Here is a 21,740-nt window from a genome sequence, read left to right on the forward strand (position 1 = left end):
CTTTAAGAGCTGACTTTCTTTTTGGGTGTATGTATCATGGATTGGAATATGTAAAATATAGAGAGATGTGGCTTCTAGTATATAACTGTGTAGTCACATTACAGATAACTGTTTATTCTCAAACATATAGTGTATAATGAGGTTTACTTTGAAAGTTAACTGTCTGCCTAACTCAGGGAGAATGCAGTAACTAAGCATATATGGGTAGTAACGCTCTTGCTGAAGTGTAGTTTGTGACTGCATGCATTCACATTACGTAGTCAGCTTTTACCAGAGGAAGAAAGGGGACATTTGGCTGATAACGGGTCTCAACACACAGACTGGCCCAACTTTGACCTTTTATGCAGAATGTCTCTTGGATCCAAATTAGATTTTTATGAATTAAAAAACCAATAGAGCATGTATGTATTATGAGGTAAAATTACATTGGCATCAATTAGTGTTGAATGAAAAAAAAACAGTCCTTTTATAAGTTGACTTATGAAACTTGTTATATAGCATTTTTATTGGTTTTTAAAATCAGTTTTTAGTTCCAAAATTATATTGATTCTGCCATCAGTGTGATACATATTTATATGATACATGAAACAGTATGTGTTCCTGAGGTGTGGATATTTTGGGTTTTAACATGAATTATTTTTAAAGATGTGGAAGATGGTAAAACTGTGGTACTTTTTGTAAATTTTACAATATTCTTTTGGGAAATCACTTAGTTTTTCATTAAATTCTGATGCTGAGTACCATTAAGTATAAATCAGGTGTAAATATGAGTCACACTTTAAAACTTCTTTGTGCTAGAGAAAACCAGTAAATAGCTACTTCCAAGAAAGTATTTTGTCTAATTGATGATAACCATTACAAATTTCCTTGTTCCTTCTCCACTCCCAGTGCTTCATTTTACTAGCGTAAAAAATGAAACAGTATTTTGAAAGCTCTCTATGTGTTTCACAGCAGGTTAACATTTTATAAACTAACTGGTTCTTTGAAAATTAAACTATGGCTTTTAGTTTTTTAAAAACCGTTTTAGAATTTTAATGGGTTAAACTTATTAGATGCTAATTCTTTTAAAATAATCTATTTTTAAATAATTATAAAGTAATTTTTAATCCTTTTCCCTCCTGCTGACTCACTCCTTAAGGGCTTTAAAATGTTATAGGTTTGTTTTGTCTGCCTTTTTATATTTATTTATTTATTTATTTATTTTTGAGACAGAGTCTCTCTGTGTCACCCAGGCTGGAATGCAGTGGCACAATGGCTCACTGCAACCTCCACTTCCTGGGTTCAAGCGATTCTCCTGCCTTAGCCTCCCAAGTAGTTGGGATTACAGGTGTGCGCCACCACGTCCAGCTACTTTTTGTATTTTTAGTAGAAATCGGGTTTCGCCATGTTGGCCAGGCTGGTTTTGAACTCCTAGCCTCAAGTGATCTGTCTGCCTCGGCCTCCCAGAGTGCTGGGATTACAGGTGTGAGCCACCACGCCCAGCCAGAGAGTTGTCTAAGATTAAAATTTGGGAGTTTTAGAAGAACCACTCAGTAGCAATGATGGTCTATGAATATTCTAAAATTATGTGAAGAATTTTGTGTGTGTGAATGCATACATTCATTTTTCTAACCTTTATCAGATTTCAGAGAGGTTCCTCATCCCCAGAAGGTTGAAACACCGTACTGGAATAGTTGAAGCACTCGAATTTTTTCTTAATTTTACATCTTTCTATAGTTTCAGCTAAAACTTCTGTGTCTAATTCTAAATTTATATATTTGAGCTAAAAATAAATGGTATTTAGGTTTTAAAGCCATTCTAATAAAGCAGCTATATTTAGTCACCTTCACCAGTTTCCGCTTATTTAAGAGTTAAGGTTGTTCTTCATGCAATAAACACTGTAACATAAAGAAAGCTTCCTGAACTACGTGTAGTGTAACTGAAGGTGGGACTATATTAGTTACAACTGACCTCTTTTTATCACCTCTTACAAATATTTTTTTCTCTAAAATCTAGTTTTTACTAACTTCCTATCAGAGATTATAGAAAGCTATTTTGAGATTATAAGCAGTGATAACGCATTTAAAATGTGGACTGCTTGAAGCACTGCATTGAACAGGGTGAAGTGAAATAATCCCGATTCTTTCCAGAGTTAATCTGGAGTCAGCCTATCATAATTTATGTCATAATTTCCTGTCATAACTTATGACAGGAAATATTTATTGAGGCATTGTGAAAAAAATAGCTACGTGATATTCTGTGTGTAAATCTGGGACCCCCCCCACCAACATCCTTTGAAATGAAGGTTTATCCTTGGAATCGCAGATTATTGAGTGGAATGCTACAGTTTTGTAGTCACTGCTAGTTTAAACAGCAGTTAGCCACACTAAGCAAAAATAGCTGTAGAGATTAAAATGTTACATTAAGTGTTCTTTAAAAATACACATATATAGTATATATAAAAAATGTAAATTGTAAAATATAATTTTCATCTATAACATGATTTAAAGTAGGGGACACTGGGAAGGGATGGGAGCTGAACCAGTTTTATAGCACTCTTCCCAAGCTAAGGTACCTTTTACTTTATCTTAATGTAGAATGTTTTATAAAGGGAAAATAATCCATTTTTAATATTGGGTTCACATTGCTTTTCAGGCTGGACAACCATTTCTTGAGTTCTTAAATTATTTTTATTTGACAGAATTATAAATTGAGGTAGATATAGGGATTCTCTCTTCTGGTGAGATCCTTTTTTCTTTTAGTTCCCCAAGAATTCCCATCCCTCCATGGTTTAAATAATAGGTAGGTTCTTATATTATAAAGGAAGCTATGAAGAAAAGGAACTGGCAGTAACATTACTTGTAAGTAAGTTGTTTTTTTTTCCCTCAGGAATCTAAGATTTTGTTTTGTATATGGCCAGCATTTTTTTCTTAAATTCAGTTGTAACTGGTACACAACAAAATGTAAATATGTACTATCAAGTATAGGGTGTTTTGGGGGTGTGCTGTTGAAAATTTAGTTTCACCTTATAAAGTTGACCACACTTTCATGTCTGTTAATCTTAGTAAATTATGATCATCTTTGTGTGAAAATTTGGTCTGCTTTCATTACTCATCAAACTTGCGGTACAAGTGATGATACAGTGAAGATCTTTTTTCAGGTTTCTTCTACCCATCTCATCCATGAGGTTTTTCTTTCCTCTGAGATACCTTAATTGTACTTTAATATGATACAAGACTAGAATTGAGAGGAAACCATTTTCTCATGTTTTGGGAGAAGAAAAAAATAGAAATATGTCATTCATGAGGACTGATTGATTCAGAGTGTTTGTGCGAAGTTTGACCTTTGAACTCTTTGTTTTCATGTCCTTATTTTAATTCAGACCTTATACTCAATTCTCAACTCCTTGTTTTTAGGTGGTTAGCCAGCGTTTCCCTCAGAACAGCATCGGTGCAGTAGGAAGTGCCATGTTCCTCAGATTTATCAATCCTGCCATTGTCTCACCGTATGAAGCAGGGATTTTAGATAAAAAGCCACCACCTAGAATCGAAAGGGGCTTGAAGTTAATGTCAAAGGTGAATTATTTTGATAATCTAACTATCTTAAATTCCCTTTGCAACTAAATTTTCAGCTTTTCTTATAGTACTTCCTCTTACATTTATATTTGAAATACCCTATGGTTTTCAGTTATGTGTTTTTGTTTTATTTTGTTTATATTACAAAGGAATTCATTAGATACCTGATGGACCTTATTTTCGTGAGAAAACATGTTGTTATAGCAGATGTCTTGTGTTATGAAGATCATTTTTTGCATAATCATTCTAGACATTCTGAAACAGACTAGAATGTAGACTATAGGATTTTTTTAAAAAGGCATTGAACATTTTTAATACGTATTTTTACATGTAAATATAATAATTGTATTTGGGAAGGATAGAAACACTACCTAAAATAAGTTATAGAATGAGGAATGATTAATTTTTAAGTACTAGCAGAAATATCAATGAGAAAATTCATGCTTTTAAAGAATATATTAATGTATAGACTTCATACAATAAATAATCTGATTATTTATAACCCTGTTTTATTGTATAGATACTTCAGAGTATCGCCAATCATGTTCTCTTCACAAAAGAAGAACATATGCGGCCTTTCAACGATTTTGTGAAAACCAACTTTGATGCAGCACGAAGGTAATTTACTTGCCACTTATTCAGTTGCTCTGTTTGAATCAAATATTTTCAGTTTCACATAAGTCCATGTACCTGTTTTACATGAAGTTCCAGTGTAGGTTTTTTTCTTTTCCTGCTCTAGGTCAAGACATAACTTGTCTTATTTTATTTTACTATAAAAGACAGTCATGAAATAAAATAATATTTTTTATAATTTGATAGTGATTTTCATATTTGAAAACCAAGAGGGATTTTTGACATGTCTGGTTAAATAAAGGATTTGAGGATGGTTCAATATGGGGACAAGGAAGAAGTAGGATTCTTTTTATTTAAAACTAAAACCATGGTATCAATAATACATAACAATGTTTAATAAGGTTTTTTTGATGTTAGAGTATTTGTGGTACTTAAATTTGGAAGTGTATCTAAACTAAAATGTTATTCTTTAAACCAAGTAAAGCAAACACGTAAGATTTTGTTTATGAGAAACTGAACTTTATGATTGTAGAAAACTTTTCTGCTAGATTTCCATAACTAGTTATTTCACTTTATTTCTCTGAGTTACTGGTTTATCTGTAAAGTGGGAATAAAGTCTTTGCCTGAGTTGTTTTTAGAGGGAAAAAAATGAGATAATTCATAAGAAAGTGTTTTGTAAATTTTATGTCTGGAATTCTGCTTTTCATGTAGTATGAATCTAATTGATCCTCATCATCTAAGCTAGGCTTGTACAACTCTCTCTTCCAGTTTATCATCATTGTAGTTGTTACTGACTGCTTTTCTGTTAGGGAAACGAGTTTAAAAGGTATATTGCTGAATGACAAGCCATGTTGGAAAGAGAGTGAATGTCAGCATAGGATTCATATTCTGGCACTCTGAGGACCCATACAAAGTTAAAAGGATCAAAGTTTTAATCCTAGCTCTGACAGGCTATGTATCTTTGGGGAAGTCTTTGTCTGGACCTTCATTTCCTTATCTGTAAAATACTAGCCTCTTTCCGAAGTTTCATCCATCTCAATTTTGTTGTTAAACTTCAGAGCCTACTTTGAAGCTGAAGCCAGGTATCAGAAGTGGAAAGCCAACTTTCTTCTTGTCCTTTTTGCTTTGTCTGATGTCAAGTCACATTTTGGGAACAAGCCCTCCATATTTGTAATCTCAGTTACTTCACAAAGTTACTTCATATAAATTTAATTCAAACATAAGTCTGGGTGTATCTGGTATTGAAAATTCTAATAACTTTGCATTTTTGAAGGTTTTTCCTTGATATAGCATCTGATTGTCCTACAAGTGATGCAGTAAATCATAGTCTTTCCTTCATCAGTGACGGCAATGTGCTTGCTTTACATCGTCTACTCTGGAACAATCAGGAGAAAATCGGCCAGTATCTTTCCAGCAACAGGTAAGATTTCCCAGTCATGGGGATAGTGAATACTCTCTGTTTAAATTTAGATTAATAAAATTATTGGTAATGAATAGTGCTTTTTACTTTGCATCTTCTTGGACTAAGAATTATGGTTTAGAAAGAGAAAGATTCTTTTTTTCAAAAAAATACAAACAAAAGGTTAAGTCATATTAAATAATCAAGAAACCTACCTAGGTTCCAGTGGTTATTATTATTATTTTTTTGTCAAGTTAAGAAATCACAGATTCGCTCTTTGGGTTTTTATGGCTTGCAAACTGTCATAGACCCAGAGTTCAAATTAGCGTTGGCATTTGAATCTGAAGAACAGCTAATTCGTAGGAATTCAGTAATTAAAATATTGTCAGCGTTTTAATTCTATGATAAACTCATTTGTGATACTTTAAGTATATGCAATAAAGCTTTGTATAGAAAATACCAGCCTGACATGGTGGCTCACGCCTGTAATCTCAGCACTTTGGGTGGCCTAGGCAGGCAGATCACCTGAGGGCAGGAGTTCGAGATCAGCCTGGCCAACATGGTGAAACCCTGTCTCTCGTAAAAATGCAAAAATTAACTGGGCATGGTGGCAGACGCCTGTAATCCCAGCTACTTGGGAGACTGAGGCAGAAAAATCGCTTGAACCGGGAGGCGGAGGTTGCAGTGATCCAAGATCGTGCCATTGCACTCCAGCCTGGGCCACAAGAGCTAAACTCTATCTCAGAAATAAAAAAAAAAAAAAGAAAATACTTAAAAATTGAAATTATTAATTTGGGCATTGTTTCATTAATCTTGGTAGTCTCTTGTGTATCATAAATTACTTGCTGTCCCATCTAGTTATATAAACTTGTAAAGAGACCAAATTCCTATGTATGAGGAGTCCCTAACAAAGGAAAAATGAGTTCAGATTATTTTTAAATGCCAATAAAAATGGTTAGCACATTCACGGGAAAAGTAGTGGACTGTGAAGCTAAGGGTAAGCAATTGGGAGAAGGGAGTTTAAATGACAGGGCATTTTCATCTTTTATGAGTTATTAATGGATTGAAGTAAACATGGTCCTGAGGTCTTTTTGGTGCTGTTTACAAATCAGCAGAGACCACCAGCTGACAGTAAAAGGAAAAGCAACCAGTTACAAGTTAAAGAAATGTGTAGCGCAAAATGTGAACTGCTAATTTTTTTTCTAAGTAGTTTGCTGTATCTAGGGATCATAAAGCTGTTGGAAGACGACCTTTTGATAAGATGGCAACACTTCTTGCGTACCTGGGTCCTCCAGAGCACAAACCTGTGGCAGATACACACTGGTCCAGCCTTAACCTTACCAGTTCAAAGTTTGAGGAATTTATGACTAGGTAAAGTACAACCTTGAAATAGTTGATTGCATTCTTTTTGTTTGAGAAGCAGAGTTTGCCCACCAGGCCACTTGTTAGATATGATAGAAGACTATGAGGAAAGATGTATTTAATAATCACATTGCCATGTTTGGGGATCCAACTATGTATTATTTATATATATAGGGTGTGTTTTTTATATGTTGATTGTCATAACAATAGTAACAAATCATATTTTATCATCTTGCTTTCATAAGTTTTCACATTTAGTACTTACCAGGGAGTGAAGACAACATTATTTTCAAATTATAGTTAAGGAAGACGCAACTCAATGTGAATAATTGACTTGCTTAAGATTCCACACCTGTTTCATAGGTCTTTTGGTTTTAAGTGAAGGACTTTTCTACTACACTGTAACATTTTTCAGAACCCTCATAAAGGTTAATGGTTTTGACTTCTTTCAGATTAAGGTCCAGAAAATATAGTATACTTCAATATTGCTATAAAATTTCTGTGGACTTTTGTTTGAATCCCATTTAGTGGGATTTAGTTTGTGAACCAAAAGATCCTCATTGTTAGACACTTACTCTATGATGATACAATGGGAGTAATTTGCTGAATCTTTTAAAGTACCTTTCACAGGACTTGATGCTTAATAAGTGCTCTTTGGTGTCTGTGAGTTGAGTGTTATGTTCATAGTTTGTGCCAAAACAGAAAAAACAGGATCTGATGATGAGAAGTTAAAGATTTGTATATAATATGCCTTGAATTGTAAGTGCTTGTTATTAGTTGTATTGCATATAGGTCATGGTTTTGTATATATAAATCCAAACCAATGATACTGTTAAAAGAATATATGAATATATGAAAGAATGTATAAACATAAGAATGTATGGGTATATAATGTCCTTTCCAAATTAATTTTTATTTTTAGCTCTATTAGATTTTTCTCAGTGCAACAAATGTTTATTCCTGTGTAATTAAGGGCATATTTTCCATACAGAATATTCACATTACCTAACTGAAAATTATATACTACAAAAATATAATACTATTTTTAGGCCAGGCATGGTGGCTAATACCTGTGATCCCAACATTTTGAGAGGCCAAGGCAGGAGGATTGCTTGAGGCCGGGAGTTCAAGACCAGCCTGGACAACATAGCAGGACTCTATCTCTACAAATAATAGAGTATTAACCAGGTGTGGTGGTGCGCACCTGTGGTCCCAGCTACCTGGGAGGCTGAGGTGGGAGGGTTGCTCGAGGATGCTGTGAACTGTGATTGCACCACTGCATTTCCAGCCTAGGTGACAGAATGAGACCTTGTCTGTGCAAAAAGAAATGAGTAAAAAAAAAATAAGTAAATATAAATATAAAAATGAATGAATCAAAACAATTTTAAATTTGACATCACTGAGGACATCCTAGCCATTTTTCTAGGAAACTATTTTTATCACTCCTTTTTTTCTAAGATCCTACCTTCCCTTACAAAGCAATCTTTTGTGCTTTTGAAGATTAAGTGATCCAATATGTATAATATACTTAGCGTACTATCTGGTACTTGTAAACTGTTTAATAAATGTTAGATCTTATTTTTGTTCTAAATTCCCACTGATGCTCTTGGAGACCCATTTTCTTTTAAAAAAAAAAATGAAGGTAGCTTTATAATATTTTCAGTTATTAAAAAAAATTATTAAATTACTCGATATAGAAATCTAAAGAAGAAAGTAAAAAAAATAAAAATTGTTTATCCTCCCTGTCAGAAATAATTCAGTTAACGTTTGCTGAATAGTCTCCCAGTCATTTATCTATGCACATGTATAATTATTTCTCCTATCAAATGATATCTAGGTTGTTTCCATTAATATTTTTAAAATTCTGACCTGGTACCAGCAGCACGATGGGCTGAGCTAATGCAATCTCTTTCCCAAGACATAAGACTCAGAAATACTAGGTATAAAAGAAAATATGTATAGTTTAAAAAATTTTAGGCCGAGTGCGGTGGCTGTTGTCTGTAATCCCGGCACTTTGGAAGGCCGAGGTGGGTGGATCACCTGAGGTCAGGAGTTGGAGACAAGCCTGGCCAAAATGGTGAAACCTCATCTCTACTAAAAAAATATATATATATATATATAAGCTGGGTGTGGTGGTGGGCACTTGTAATCCCAGCTACTTGGGAGGCCAAGGCAGGAGAATCGTTTGAACCCTGGAGGCAGAGGTTGCAGTGAGCCGAGATCGCGGCACTGCACTCCAGTCTGGTCAACAAGAGCGAAACTCCGTCTCAAAAAAAAATAAAATTTATAGCTGAAGCTAGTTTCTAAGCAAATTACCTAGCATACAGTCAGTACAGACAGATAAATGGAAAATATGAAAGAGGTTAAGAGATGCAGAAGATAGAATGAGAAGGTCCAAAATATGTCTAGTAGGTGTTCCCTAGAAATTGAGCTCAGTGAGAATGGGGAGAAGTAATATTTGAAAGGCTAATGGATGGATGTTTTCTGGAGTTGATGAATAACGTGTATCTTGAGGTTAAAGAAGCACACTGAGTCTTGAGCAAACTATATAACAATTAAACCAGGCTTTAATACATATGGGAACATAACATATGGTAAAACTGGTATTCAAAATCGAGATTAGGGTGGCCTTTCAGTAAATGGTGTTGATACAACTGAGTAATGATCTGGAAAAATACTTTCATACCATTTATGATAGACTCCCATAAATCAAAAAAGCATGAGCAAAGCTAAGGCCTTTTTCATCCATTCAAAATCCATAAACTAGAAAAGATTGATAAAATGAATTCATTAAAAAATCATAAACTTCTGTCTGGGACAAAAACGTCATGAGTAAAAACAATCCTATGGTTAATATCCTTGTCCAATAGTTCTCTTAGAATAGTCCTAAAAGTGCTTTTGTGGTTCAAAGAGTAGTACCTTGAAATTTTTGGTGCATGTTGCCAAATTACCCTTTAGAATGTTTTTCATTTTAGTATTTTATTGTTTATCCAGTTAGAGACTTTTTTTTACATACTCAGTAGACAACATAAAGCCTCATAGTTACTCTGTTCTTTTTCTTTTAGGCATCAGGTACATGAAAAAGAAGAATTCAAGGCTTTGAAAACGTTAAGTATTTTCTACCAAGCTGGGACTTCCAAAGCTGGGAATCCTATTTTTTATTATGTTGCACGGAGGTAAGACATACTATGTTTTGGTGTCCCTTAACAGAATTTTTTAAATTATAGCAAGAGACGGCAAGTTTGGTTTTTCCTAATTGACTTAACAGGAATTGAAGACAAGTTTACCTGGGAGCATATAACAGGATAAATAGCCTGCCTTTCCTAAAATGATGGTCAGTATCTAGTAGCTGCTTTTGATACTACCCATTTCATACTGGTTTCTCTGTCCTACATCATTTTTTAAAATACTGCCTGCCAAGAGTCAAAAATTACCAAGAGTTAAAAACCCACAAAGAATATGTTGTTTTCAAGTATATTCTGATTAAATAGTACTCACAACATGATAACCGGGAACTTTTTTTAAAGGAAGAAATAAAACTGTAAAAGCCTATTTCTGAGAACTTTTAAAAATATGCTGTGTAAGATGGCATCAGGGTGATTTAGAAAATAATTCAAAGGAGTGGTGGAAAATACCTGTGAAGATGGTGCAGGGGGTGGCCTGGAAAATGGTTCTTGTTCATGCTGCCCTCAGTTGAGGCTAGTTCCTAGAAAGCCTTTCTGGAAATGTTGTGAGCTCTTCTTTAATAATAGGTATGATGCTTGCCTTGCTTTCCCTACCATTGTCTTTTCTTTCTTGCCTCATTTTACCTTCCTTTTGAAAACTCATCTGTGACATTATTTCGTCAGTTTGACTTCTTCGCATTTACCATGACATACATTCATGGTAATTGAACCTTAGAGACAACATGATATGTAGAGAAACCACTGACTTTGGAATCTCAAGGACCATGTTTAGACTTACTTCTGCTACTCATTAGTTGTAGACTTAATCTTTACCAGTTTCCTGAATTTAACAGTATTTAACATCCATGACCATTAAGTTAGTAGACTTACATTGTTAGTCAACTTACTAGCCACAGGTGGCAGTGTGTGGGAAACAAATTGAGGTTGAGAAATAGTAGAGAGATGGTGAAGGAAGATCAGTGGAAGATGGGAAACTTGTCTAATTGGGTAATTCAGATAGCCTTAAGACCAAGAAGTCCAAAGGACTGGAGCATTAGGGAATCAAGAAAGTAAGAAAATTGCATTGAACCTCCCCCCGCACCCCCCTGCCCTTTGACAACTCTAAGTAACCCCTCCTCACCTTCCCATGAAAGACCTCTCTCCAGCTCGCATCTCAGTTGCCATTTCTAAATTGCCTAAGATCATTTTAATTTTCGTTTGCACTTGAGATGAACCATATTTGTATTCTAACCCCAACCTTTAATACAACCGGGATATTTTTACTTTCCCTTTGTTGTCTAAGTAAAAAGCAGACATTGTAAGGGAGGTAGCAGACGTGTATCCCTGTCTTCTTTAAAATCTTATTAGTTTACAAATAGCAAAGATTTATGGTAAACAAAGCTGGGTTTTTTTTCAGGATCAGAAACTATTATATTTGTATTCTTGCTCTGTGGTGATCTAGCAAAAACTAAAGGAAAGCAGATTGGACCTGCTACAGATCCCTTAGTGAGATTCAATCAGTTAGGTTTCCATGAAACCTATTGAGTGTTGTGGCTTTAGAGTGCTAAGAATTCTCAGCTCTGCTGCTTATTAGCTGCATAATTTTTTTTTTTTTTTTTTTGAGATGGAGTTTCACTCTTATTACCTAGGCTGGAGTGCAATGGTGCGATCTCGGCTCACTGCAACCTCCACTTCCTGGGTTCAAGTGATTCTCCTGCCTCATCCTCCCGAGTAGCCGGGATTACAGACATGCACCACCATGCCTGGCTAATTTTGTATTTTTAGTAGAGACGGGGTTTCACCATATTGGCCAGGCTGGTCTCAAACTTCTGACCTCAGGTGATCTGCCTGCCTCAGCCTCCCAAAGTGCTAGGATTACAGGTGTGAGCCACGGCACCTGGCCTTAGCTGCATAATCATAAATATAAGTTTATTTTTCCAAATCTGTTGCTTCATCTGTTAAAGCTGGGATGTGTGCTTATAAAAACTGTCTACCTCTCCTATAAAGTGTTTTTTGACCTGTAAAGTTATGTAAGGAGTAAATTTGAGATTTTCTTTTTTTCTTTCATTCTTTTTTTGGGGAATATGGCACTGTCAGTTTCAGATTTTCAATCCTTTTAGTTTCTTACTTAGACCTACTGGAGCTCCTCCTGGCCTTCATTTTTACCTGGTGTGACAGATGAGTACACAGTACATCAGAGCAGAGCATCCATTTACTCCATTATGAAGGTCTTGTCTGTCTGTATGCCATCAGTTTTGTCAAAGAGCACTTGGGTTTGACTTCTTTTGATATTCCTGCGTTTCTGGGGCTTAGACAACCATGTGTTAAGTGATGCTTTTTGAATTGTGGATTTTCTAATCTCCTTATAGATAGTCCACAGATGTTTCAGACTTGAAATGTCCAAAACTTAATTCAGTATATCTTCAAATCAACCTCCTCTTCACACCATATTTCTCTTTCTCAGTAGCATCATCATCCCTTCTAGTTCCCCATCTAGAGACCCTAATCATTTTAAATTCTTTCCTCTTACTTCTTTTATCTTTCTCATTGTTAGTCACCAAATCTTGGTTTTACCTGTGAGATCCTGGGCAATCAATTAAGTTATTCTAGTTATTATTGCAAAGCAGTCATTTGTATTTTCTCAAGAATAGCTTTTAGGAAAAGCATGAATTAGAGCAGAGCCTACCCAGATAAAGAGAACTAGATGACTGTGGTGCTGGAACTGGCTACGCTCTTTGACTGTCTCTTGGTTTTGTGTTCAACTCTTCCTCATGATTTTCTTCTTTCTGTATCCTTTCAGCTTTTGCCCCAGATAGTAACCCCTTCATTGTCTCAGTACTGCATGTCTGAAATTTTAGAAAGAAAATATGATTCAGCTAAAAAGTATCCCTGCTTGGCAGAAACTTTAATGTTAGGTTCTGGCCAGCCAGTTGATTTCTGGCTGCCCCTATGTCCAGTATGTGCTCCTGGCCCAGCAGTCATGTGATTCAAAATGTGACCACTTGGCTGTGCACAGTGGCTCGTGCCTGTAATCCCAGCGCTTTGGGAGGCTGTGGCGGGCAGATCATGAGGTCAGGAGATCAAGACTGTCCTGGCCAACATGATGAAACGCCATCTCTACTAAAACACAAAAAATTAGCCAGGCATGGTGGCGCGCACCTGTAGTCCCAGCTACTCGTTAGGCTGAGGCAGAGGAATTGCTTGAACCCGGGAAGCGGAGGTTGCAGTGAGCCAAGATCGCACCACTTCACTCCAGCCTGGCGACAGAGCAAGACTCTGTCTGAAAAAAAAAAAAAATGACACTCAGTGCTGTTTCTTCATCAGGCGCTGTTCTTAGGTATGTGTTTTAATTGTTTTGTTTTGTTTTGTTTTTGAGATAGGGTCTCACTCTGTTGCCTAGGCTGGAGTGCGGTGACACTATCATGGCTCACTGTAGCCTCTAGCTCCCAGGTTCAAACAGTTCTCCGGCCTCATATTCCCAAGTAGCTGGGAAGACAGGTGTGCGCCACCACAGCTGGCTAATTTTTCTTTTTATGTTTTTGTAGAGATGAAGTCTTGCTATGTTGCCCAGGCTGGGCTTGAACTCCTGGGCTCAAGCAATCCTCCTGCCTTGGCCTCCTAAAGTGCTGGGATTATAGATGTGAGCCACAATGCCTGGCCTAATTTTTTTTTTTTTTAGCTGGACCTTAATGGACTAATATTACTATTAGGTACCTTGGCAATGTCTTTCGAAACCATTTTCTCCCACTGCATTGCTGGAACTCTCACTGTGTCTTACCTATACTAATGTAGCATTATTCTCCTCCTCCTTCATCCCCAGATGACTACTTCTAGGTAATCTTAACATTTCTTCTGGAGCCAGTTTCCAGTAGAAAGCTTGTCTCTCCCATTGACTCCCTGCATAAAGTCCAAGTTCTGTAGTCAAACATGCAAGGTAATTTTGGCCTAATTTACTTTTCTAATCTTTTCCTTCTATTGCATCCTATATACTTACGCTCTTGCCCTGTGATAAAGTAGCATAATACGAGGACATTGTTGCAACATTGTTTATACAGTGGCAACAAAAAGGAAAACAATAGAGCTGTGTTTCGAAAGGGGGATTGTTGAATAAATGATGATACATTTATATTAGGGAATAATGCAGTGTGTTGATTTTGCTTGTTAAAAGTGACAGAAATGCAATTCAAATTTACGTGTGCCAAAAAGGAATTTACTGACTCATATGCCTAAGAAAATCAAGAGATGTACTAGTTTCTTGCATGACTAGATGCAGAGCTTTGAACAATATCATCTGCAGAACATTTGTCTTCTCTGGCTCTTAACTCTACTTTCTTTGTGTCAGTTTTATTCCCAAGCAGCTCCTCCCAAGTTTTGGCCAGTAATGGTTTGTGTTCTCCCAGCTTAACAATCCCAGTGGAAAAACACCTCTTTCTCAGTTTTGTGGTTTCAGCAAAAGTGGTTGGTTTTACTGGCCTGGTGTGAGTCACATGCCGATTCCTAAGGCAGTCACTATGGCAAAGGGGATGGAATTTCTTGGTTATCTAGACCTGGATCATGTGCCCCTTCCTGGAATGCAGTGGTAAAGCCAGCCCTATCCAAATTGCATGAACTAAAAGGAGGGCATAGGGGCAGGGTTTTCACAAAGGAAAATTGAATTGCTGTTACCAGAATGAGGAAAAATGGATGCTGGACAGGCAGAACTAGCAGAAGTCCTCTACATCCAGCTTTTAAAAGGCCCAGAAAGATGACTCTGACACTTACCTTACAAGGTAGACGACAATGTGTATGTGTACCTGCACATGTGTATGTGTAGACTGAGAAATGTATGAAATTATATATATTAACTGTTCACATTGCTTATCTCGGAAGTGTGATTGGAGGAGATAGAGGACCAATTTAATATTTCTGTTATTTATCTCTATGTTGTTTGGCTTGCCAGGAGCATATATTGTTTTTGTAAGAATAATTAAAAATATAAAACCCCAAGGTGGCTGGACGTGGTGGCTCACACCTGTAATCCCAGCACTTTGGGAGGCCAACGCGGGGAAATCACTTGGGCTCAGGAGTTTGAGATCAGCCTAGGCAGCATGGTGAAACCCTGTCACTGCAGAAAAATACAAAAATCAACCATACGTGGTGGCATACACCTGTAGCCCCAGCTGTTCAGGAGGCTGAGGTGGGAGGATCACTTGAGCCTAGGAGGTCAAGGCTGCAGTGACCTGAGATCACACCACTGTACTCCAGCCTGGGCAACAGAATGAGGCCCTGTCTGAAAGAATAAATTAAAAAAAAAAAAACAACACAAAACCCAAGTTACAAAGAAGAGTTTTCCTCCTAGGAATATTGTGATACCTGGCAATTGCTTTTTGGGTGGTAGTAGTAAACAATGATAATAGCTGACATTTCCTAAGTGCTTTCCCTGCATCAGGAAACTGCATATTACATAATTTCTCATTTAATCCACATAATAACCTTCTGATATATTATTAACAATTAATTGATGTGCATATAAACTGAAACCCAAACCTGGCTATCAGAATGATCTGGAACATTAAAACAAACATATCTGCAGCCCCACTTCCAAATCAAAATCTCAGGGGCAGGGCCTTATTTATATATTTAACAGGCACTGCAAGTGATTCGTTTATTACTAAAGTTTGTTTGGGAATCTCAGTGGGTCATGTATTTAATCCATGGTAGCACAACTAGTAAGAATCAGATGTAGATTTCAAACCTAAGTCAAAGCTCTTAACAAATGCACTATTAATCACATGCTTATTACTATTATAATTTTATGCTTGGGTAAATCTTTGTAGATGAGCATGAAAACCTAACCAACAGTTATGAGATATATTACTCTGGGGAAAATAAGTTCTCAATTCCAGGCATCTGATTTACAAATGATTTTTTGAAACATAAGACAAGAGTTTACTCAATATAAGATAATCTTGTCATTGGCACAATATCATTATACATTACAAAGGTTAGCAGAATTGGCACCTTTTCTTAGCGAAATGACATACTACTATTAACACATTCATGAAATATGTTCAGATGAATGTGTTATTTTGTAAAGCACTTTAGTTTATCAATTAGCATTTTTTGTCTGTTTAACAAAAAATAAAATATAGACCGGGCATGGTGGCTCACACCTGTAATCCCAGCACTTTGGGAAGCCAAGCCTGGTGGATCACCTGAAGTCAGGAGTTTGAGACCAGCCTGGCCAACATGATGAAACCCCTCTACTAAAAATACAAAAAATTAGCCAGGCATGATGGTGCATGCCTATAATCCCAGCTACTCTGGAGGCTGAGGCAGGAGAATTGCTTGAACCTGGGAGGTGGAGGTTGCAGTGAGCTGAGGTCATGCCATTGCACTCCAGCCTGGGCAAAAGGAGTGAAACTCTGTCTCAAAAAAATAAAAATAAAAATGAAATACAAAAACAGCTTCCCCCATACCACTCCTTATCCCACACCCCCATCCCCTATCCCCTATCCTTCATCTCTCTGTTTCTCACTCGCTTTCTCACTGTCATGTGTGTGCTCTCTCTCACACACACACACCCCCCACCTAAATAATTTCTTCTCTTACACCTTTAATATAAATATCTGAGTTTCAATTCAGTTTTGCAACCATTTAAAAGGCAAACATGGTATTTTGCTTCTTTCAGCATTTAATAATAAGGTAGTAAGTACATACTTTCCTCATATGGAAGGAAACCACCATATTAAGTTAATATTTGAACTTACACAATTATAATTTGCAAAAAAACAAATCAAGTTAATAATTTCTTAAGTAGTAAGTTGAAATAAATGATATTTTCCTAGCATGCTTGTCATTCAGCAGATAATAAGAAACTGAGATAAGAATGCAGGCAGTTGAAGTTCACTTCAGCCCGAGTGCAAGTGTACACAAAACAGCAAAAATATTACATAGAAAATAAAGTGAACGTTGTCCATTGGATTGAGTATGGTCCTACCATTTGTCACAGTGCACATATTCATAGTTGTGGCTGTCTTTGGGGTCACTGCTGTGTTCAGACTTGTCTTGGAATTTGGAGTCATCTTGGGACTTGAGGTCATTTTGAGATCTAGGCTTGTCCCAGGATTGGTGTTCATTCTGGGATTGCTGCTACCATTTGTCACAGTGTTCATATTCATAGTTGTGGCTGTCTTTGGGATCACTGCTATATTCAGACTTGTGTTGGAATTTGGAGTCATCTTGGGACTCGAGGTCATTTTGAGATCTGGGCTTGTCCCAGGATTGGGGTTCATTCTGGGATTGCTGCTACCATTTGTCACAGTGTTCATATTCATAGTTGTGGCTATCTTTGGGGTCACTGCTGTATTCAGACTTGTGTTGGAATTTGGAGTCATCTTGGGACTCGAGGTCATTTTGAGATCTGCACTTGTCCCAGGATTGGTGTTCATTCTGGGGACATAAGCACCGGTCACGCCAGTGTTCATATTCAGTCGTGGTCTTTGGGGTCACTGCTGTATTCAGACTCTGTGCTGGAATTGCTTCAGCCCTGGGGACTCGAGGTGGTCATTTTGTGGAGATCTGGACTTGTCCCAGGATTGGTGTTCATTCTGGGATTGGTGCTCGTCCCAGTATTCAGGCTTGATACGGTACTGGATACTGCCATAGAATTTGAGGTTGTTGATGTTGAAGTTGTTCCCGGAATGTTAACAAACATGAAGAGCACGCCGATCAGTGATAGCTTGAACATCATCCTCCTCTGTTTCACAGTAATTAGATAATTTTAATTGAACACATGGATCACAAATAGGCAAGCATATATCCTTAATTGTGTTTATCAGTACATTTGTGTTATGTAAATGTTTGCTTTTTCACTGTTAGTGAACAAATAAAAAGCTTCCCTTTCTTTGTTGTCAACATCTGCTGACAGAAGACCTATTTTCTGTTGAGGGCTACCAGCTGAAGGCAAAAACAATCCAAAGACTAAAAAAGAGCTTAATTGGCATTTTTCTATTTAAAAAAGGAAAAAAAACACTAGACATTCAATACAATAAATATGGGGGCTTGAGATCAGTATAGAGTAGGGTAGGGGCAAAGGCTGAGAGACAATTTGGGACAGTAGAGCAACAAAAGAAATAATGAAATTTTCTTATGACCTTTATTCCAACAATTTAAGGTTTTAGTTTAAGTCACAAATTAGGATATTACTTCTAAATATTTACTCCAGAGACTAAAGAGGTTAAACCGTAGGATTTCCCCAGTGCTGGGATGAGATTTTCTTCGTTAAAACAACAACAAAAAACTAGTAAGTTCATAGTTTTAAGATTTAGAAATGAGCAAAACCAACTCCTTCATTTTGTAAATGGACTCAGACAAGGGACATAACTTGTCTGAGGGTGCATATCTAAAAATGACCCAAGCTAGAACTTAAGTCTGTGACTTAAAGCCCAAATTTTAACTGTAAAACTCTTAACATATATAGTAAAAGTTGCATTTGGCTCTAATATGTAATTGAGAACATTTCAAATTAATGTTACCTTTTGATATTTTTCTTTGAAGAGTAAGAATTCAGTCTTTCTCCAGTATCTATGGGGAATCTGATTTCTCACTCACTACATTCTATTTAAATATAATTAGTGAGGAAGTCACGTGTTCTAAACTTGACCTGTCATTTGCTCTTTGGAAGTATCCAACTGAGTGTTTCCAGACAACTACGCATAAACAGATAGACTTTGGCAGAGATTAAAGAATTCAAATAAAGTTCTAAAATCTGCTTGCTTATTTAAAGAATCCAGTGAATAGCATTTGTTATTTCTCTTATCCATGTATACATTAATGAATTGCTTCACTGGATTGACTCTAACTAGATGAATTTACTGTTTTGCCTGCTGTGATTATTATGATTTTAAACCAAGTAAGTGTATTAAAGATGTCTGCTTTTTTCTTAAAACATAGGGTAGTTTCTACCCATGGTTATTTTGAAGTTTAAAAAATAATTCAGTAATATAACATTTCAGGTATTTAATTTTTGGTAAATAAAGTAACCTTGGAAAAGAAGTTAAACTTCATTAATACAAAACTTAAGAAAAGGACTACATATGAAAGTGATACTTTTTCATACTAAGTTTACAAACTTTTGTGTGTTTGTGTATGGTTTTTTAATGTATTAAACCACTCACCTTGAAGTGCATAAAGTAAATTTTTTAAAGGAGTTTTGTCTTTTGGTCAGCCAAGAGTTTTCCATGATAACTAGCATATAGGGAAGTTGAGTTGTATTGTGCTAATGTTTTCATCACATTGGCCAGCATACTTTAAAAATTGCAGGGCTGTGAACAATGGTGTTGACATACAAGGAAATTACAACATAAATGGCAGAAATACAAGCCGGTACATGTTCCTTGCTTGTTTTACTGTGCTATGAAGATCGTTTTTCCCCTGAATGAATAAACCATGAATAGAACCATGCTTGGTAAATCTTATTTATGTGGTACATATAATAACTTCACTTAACCAGAGGTTAATCTGGTCAGATCTAAGAAGTAAACAAAAAAAGTTTCTTGGCAGCCAGAGTAGATATTATGAATCAGAGTACCACAGTAATTTACAGGAGTTTGTCATTGTCCTCTCTCTGCTCACTTGCTCATTCTGTGGATTTCTTTAGGGGCATATAGTTGATAATAGTAATAGTAGTGTTTCGAACTTGAGCAAACTGTGACTTTATTTTTCTAATCCTGATATTTTGAGTACTACACTTACACAACTCTTTATTGATGCTTCAAACACCTCAGTCTCAACTTGTTTAAAATTCAAAAGGTAGCATTTTCTGCTTCCTATTTTTGTATCTACATATATTATTCTCATAATCTCTTGGTTAATTGTATCATCACCTAGCCAAATGTTTCTCCAACATTGGGTTTCTCATTATCTTCTCTTTCTTATTTCTCTTAAGCTCCCCAGGCCTCTTGATGATGATTAAGTAAAATTTAAATTCTATTTAGTACTCAAATGCTCCCAAACAAACAAAAATCAATTTGCCGTTATTCGGGTCTTCAAATACCCACCAACTTTGTATCTTTGTGCAGCCTCCTCAACTCGCCCAAAGTATAGTAATAGCCCCCTCTTATCCTAAGTTTCACTTTCCATAGTTTCAATTACCCATGGTCCACCATGGCCTGGAAATACTGAATAGAAAATTCCAGAAATAAACAATTCATAAGTTGGATGTATTATGAGAAGGTTAATAACCCAGCACTATGTCACAGTGCTGCATCAGTCAACTCACTTCATCTTACCACATAGGCATTGTGTCATATCACATCATCACAAGAAGGGTGAGTATAGTACAATAAGATATTTTGAGAGAGAGACCATGTGCACATAGCTTTTATTATAGTATATTGCTATAACTTTTATTTTATTGTTTTTAATCTCTTACTGTGCCTAATTTATAATTAAACTGTATCACAGGTATTTATGTATAGGAAAAAAAACAGTATATATTGGGTTCAATACTGTAATTCTCTGGTTTCACGTATCCCTGAGGGGTCTTGGAACATATCCCCCACAGTTAAGGGGGTACTACTGTACTTTCCTCATTCAAAATTGTGTTGTTTCTTCAAGTTCCACTCATGTCAGCACCTTTTATAGGATCCTTCCCTAATTCTTCACATCAGAATCAGTCATTTTAGTATTTTATACTTATCAGAGTCTCCTTTTCACTAAAGAAACTAAATCTTCCACCATATTCTGGCTTTTTTGTGGTAAGATACCACCTCTTATTCCTTCTATTCCCTCTACCTTCTGAAATATCGAGTGCTTATAAAGAATAGGATACAGGGCCAGGTGCAGTGGCTCATGCCTGTAATTCCAGCACTTTGGGAGGCCAAGGTGGGCAGATCATGAGGTCAGGAGATGGAGACCATCCTGGCTAACACAGTGAAACCCCTTTTCTACTAAAAATACAAAAAATTAGCCGGGCGTGGTGGCACGCGCCTGTAGTCCCAGCTACTCGGGAGGCTGAGTCAAGAGAATTGGTTGAACCCGGGAGGCGGAGGTTGCAGTGAGCTGAGATCACACCACTGCACTCCAGCCTGGGGCACAGAGCAAGACTCCATCTCAAAAAAAGAAAAAAAAAAAAGGACACAGTAAGTATTGGAATTCATTGAAATACCTCCTGTTTCACCATGTCGGAGGGCTGGTATAATTAATGTCTAAAGTAAAAGTTATTTGGTTATTTGCAGTTTTCCCTTCACATTAGCATAAATTTGGAAGACATAGGCCTGAGTTTAACTTTCATCTCTACTTTCCTGGCTGCTGTTTTGAGAGGATTTCTTCATTTGTACAATGTGGATCATAATGCACATAATCCCTTGTCTGTAATCTGAAATCCAAAAATCCTCCAAAAACCTTAAGTTTTATCAAAAATAAAAAAGTTTGACACCACAATTTATTTGGTGCAAATGCCTTATCTGCATTGGTGTGAGGTTTTTAGCTATCTTTATTTGTTTCACTTAGTGTGGATAGTAAATGTTTCACTGCAGAAATATTGATGAGATTGATTTTGGGATGCTGTTCTAGTTTTTACTGGAGTGTTACATAATACATGATAAGAGTAGTACTTAGCATATTCATGTTCCTCTTCCTTCTGGGCACAGCACCATGCCACTCTTAGCATTCTGATAGGTGGTACCGTCTGACTGAGTTCTGGCC

At 36.5% G+C, this 21,740-nt stretch overlaps 2 protein-coding genes across 8 annotated transcripts in view; one reads left to right on the top strand and one right to left on the bottom strand.

Moving 5' to 3' along the window:
• Positions 1 to 21,740, top strand: part of NF1 (neurofibromin 1) — a 290,127-nt gene that overhangs the window by 167,074 nt on the left and 101,313 nt on the right. For all 7 annotated transcript variants that reach the window (XM_003912563.5, XM_003912562.5, XM_009190060.4 and 4 more), the window contains 5 exons: positions 3,396 to 3,554; positions 4,075 to 4,172; positions 5,401 to 5,547; positions 6,751 to 6,897; positions 9,954 to 10,064. In XM_003912563.5, coding sequence (XP_003912612.3) covers positions 3,396 to 3,554; positions 4,075 to 4,172; positions 5,401 to 5,547; positions 6,751 to 6,897; positions 9,954 to 10,064 — 662 coding nt within the window. The remainder of the gene's footprint in view (positions 1 to 3,395; positions 3,555 to 4,074; positions 4,173 to 5,400; positions 5,548 to 6,750; positions 6,898 to 9,953; positions 10,065 to 21,740) is intronic.
• Positions 16,706 to 18,077, bottom strand: LOC103878716 (circumsporozoite protein-like). Its single transcript, XM_031657454.1, has 2 exons — positions 17,613 to 18,077; positions 16,706 to 17,454 (listed from the first exon to the last, which is right to left on the bottom strand). The coding sequence occupies exons 1-2, from the start codon at positions 17,782 to 17,784 to the stop codon at positions 16,943 to 16,945; spliced, it is 684 nt and encodes a 227-aa protein (XP_031513314.1). The 5' UTR covers positions 17,785 to 18,077; the 3' UTR covers positions 16,706 to 16,942.

This window comes from Papio anubis, chromosome 17 (assembly GCF_008728515.1).
Source record: "Papio anubis isolate 15944 chromosome 17, Panubis1.0, whole genome shotgun sequence".
Lineage (NCBI taxonomy): Eukaryota > Metazoa > Chordata > Mammalia > Primates > Cercopithecidae > Papio > Papio anubis.

Bases quoted from the DNA above. Each gene is read 5' to 3' on its own strand.
- LOC103878716 (XM_031657454.1), bottom strand. From the start codon at position 17,784: ATGATGTTCAAGCTATCACTGATCGGCGTGCTCTTCATGTTTGTTAAC. The intron at 17,455-17,612 runs ATCTCCACAAAA...GGACAAGTGCAG, and splicing joins CAATCCTGGGACAAGTCCAG to ATCTCAAAATGACCTCGAGT.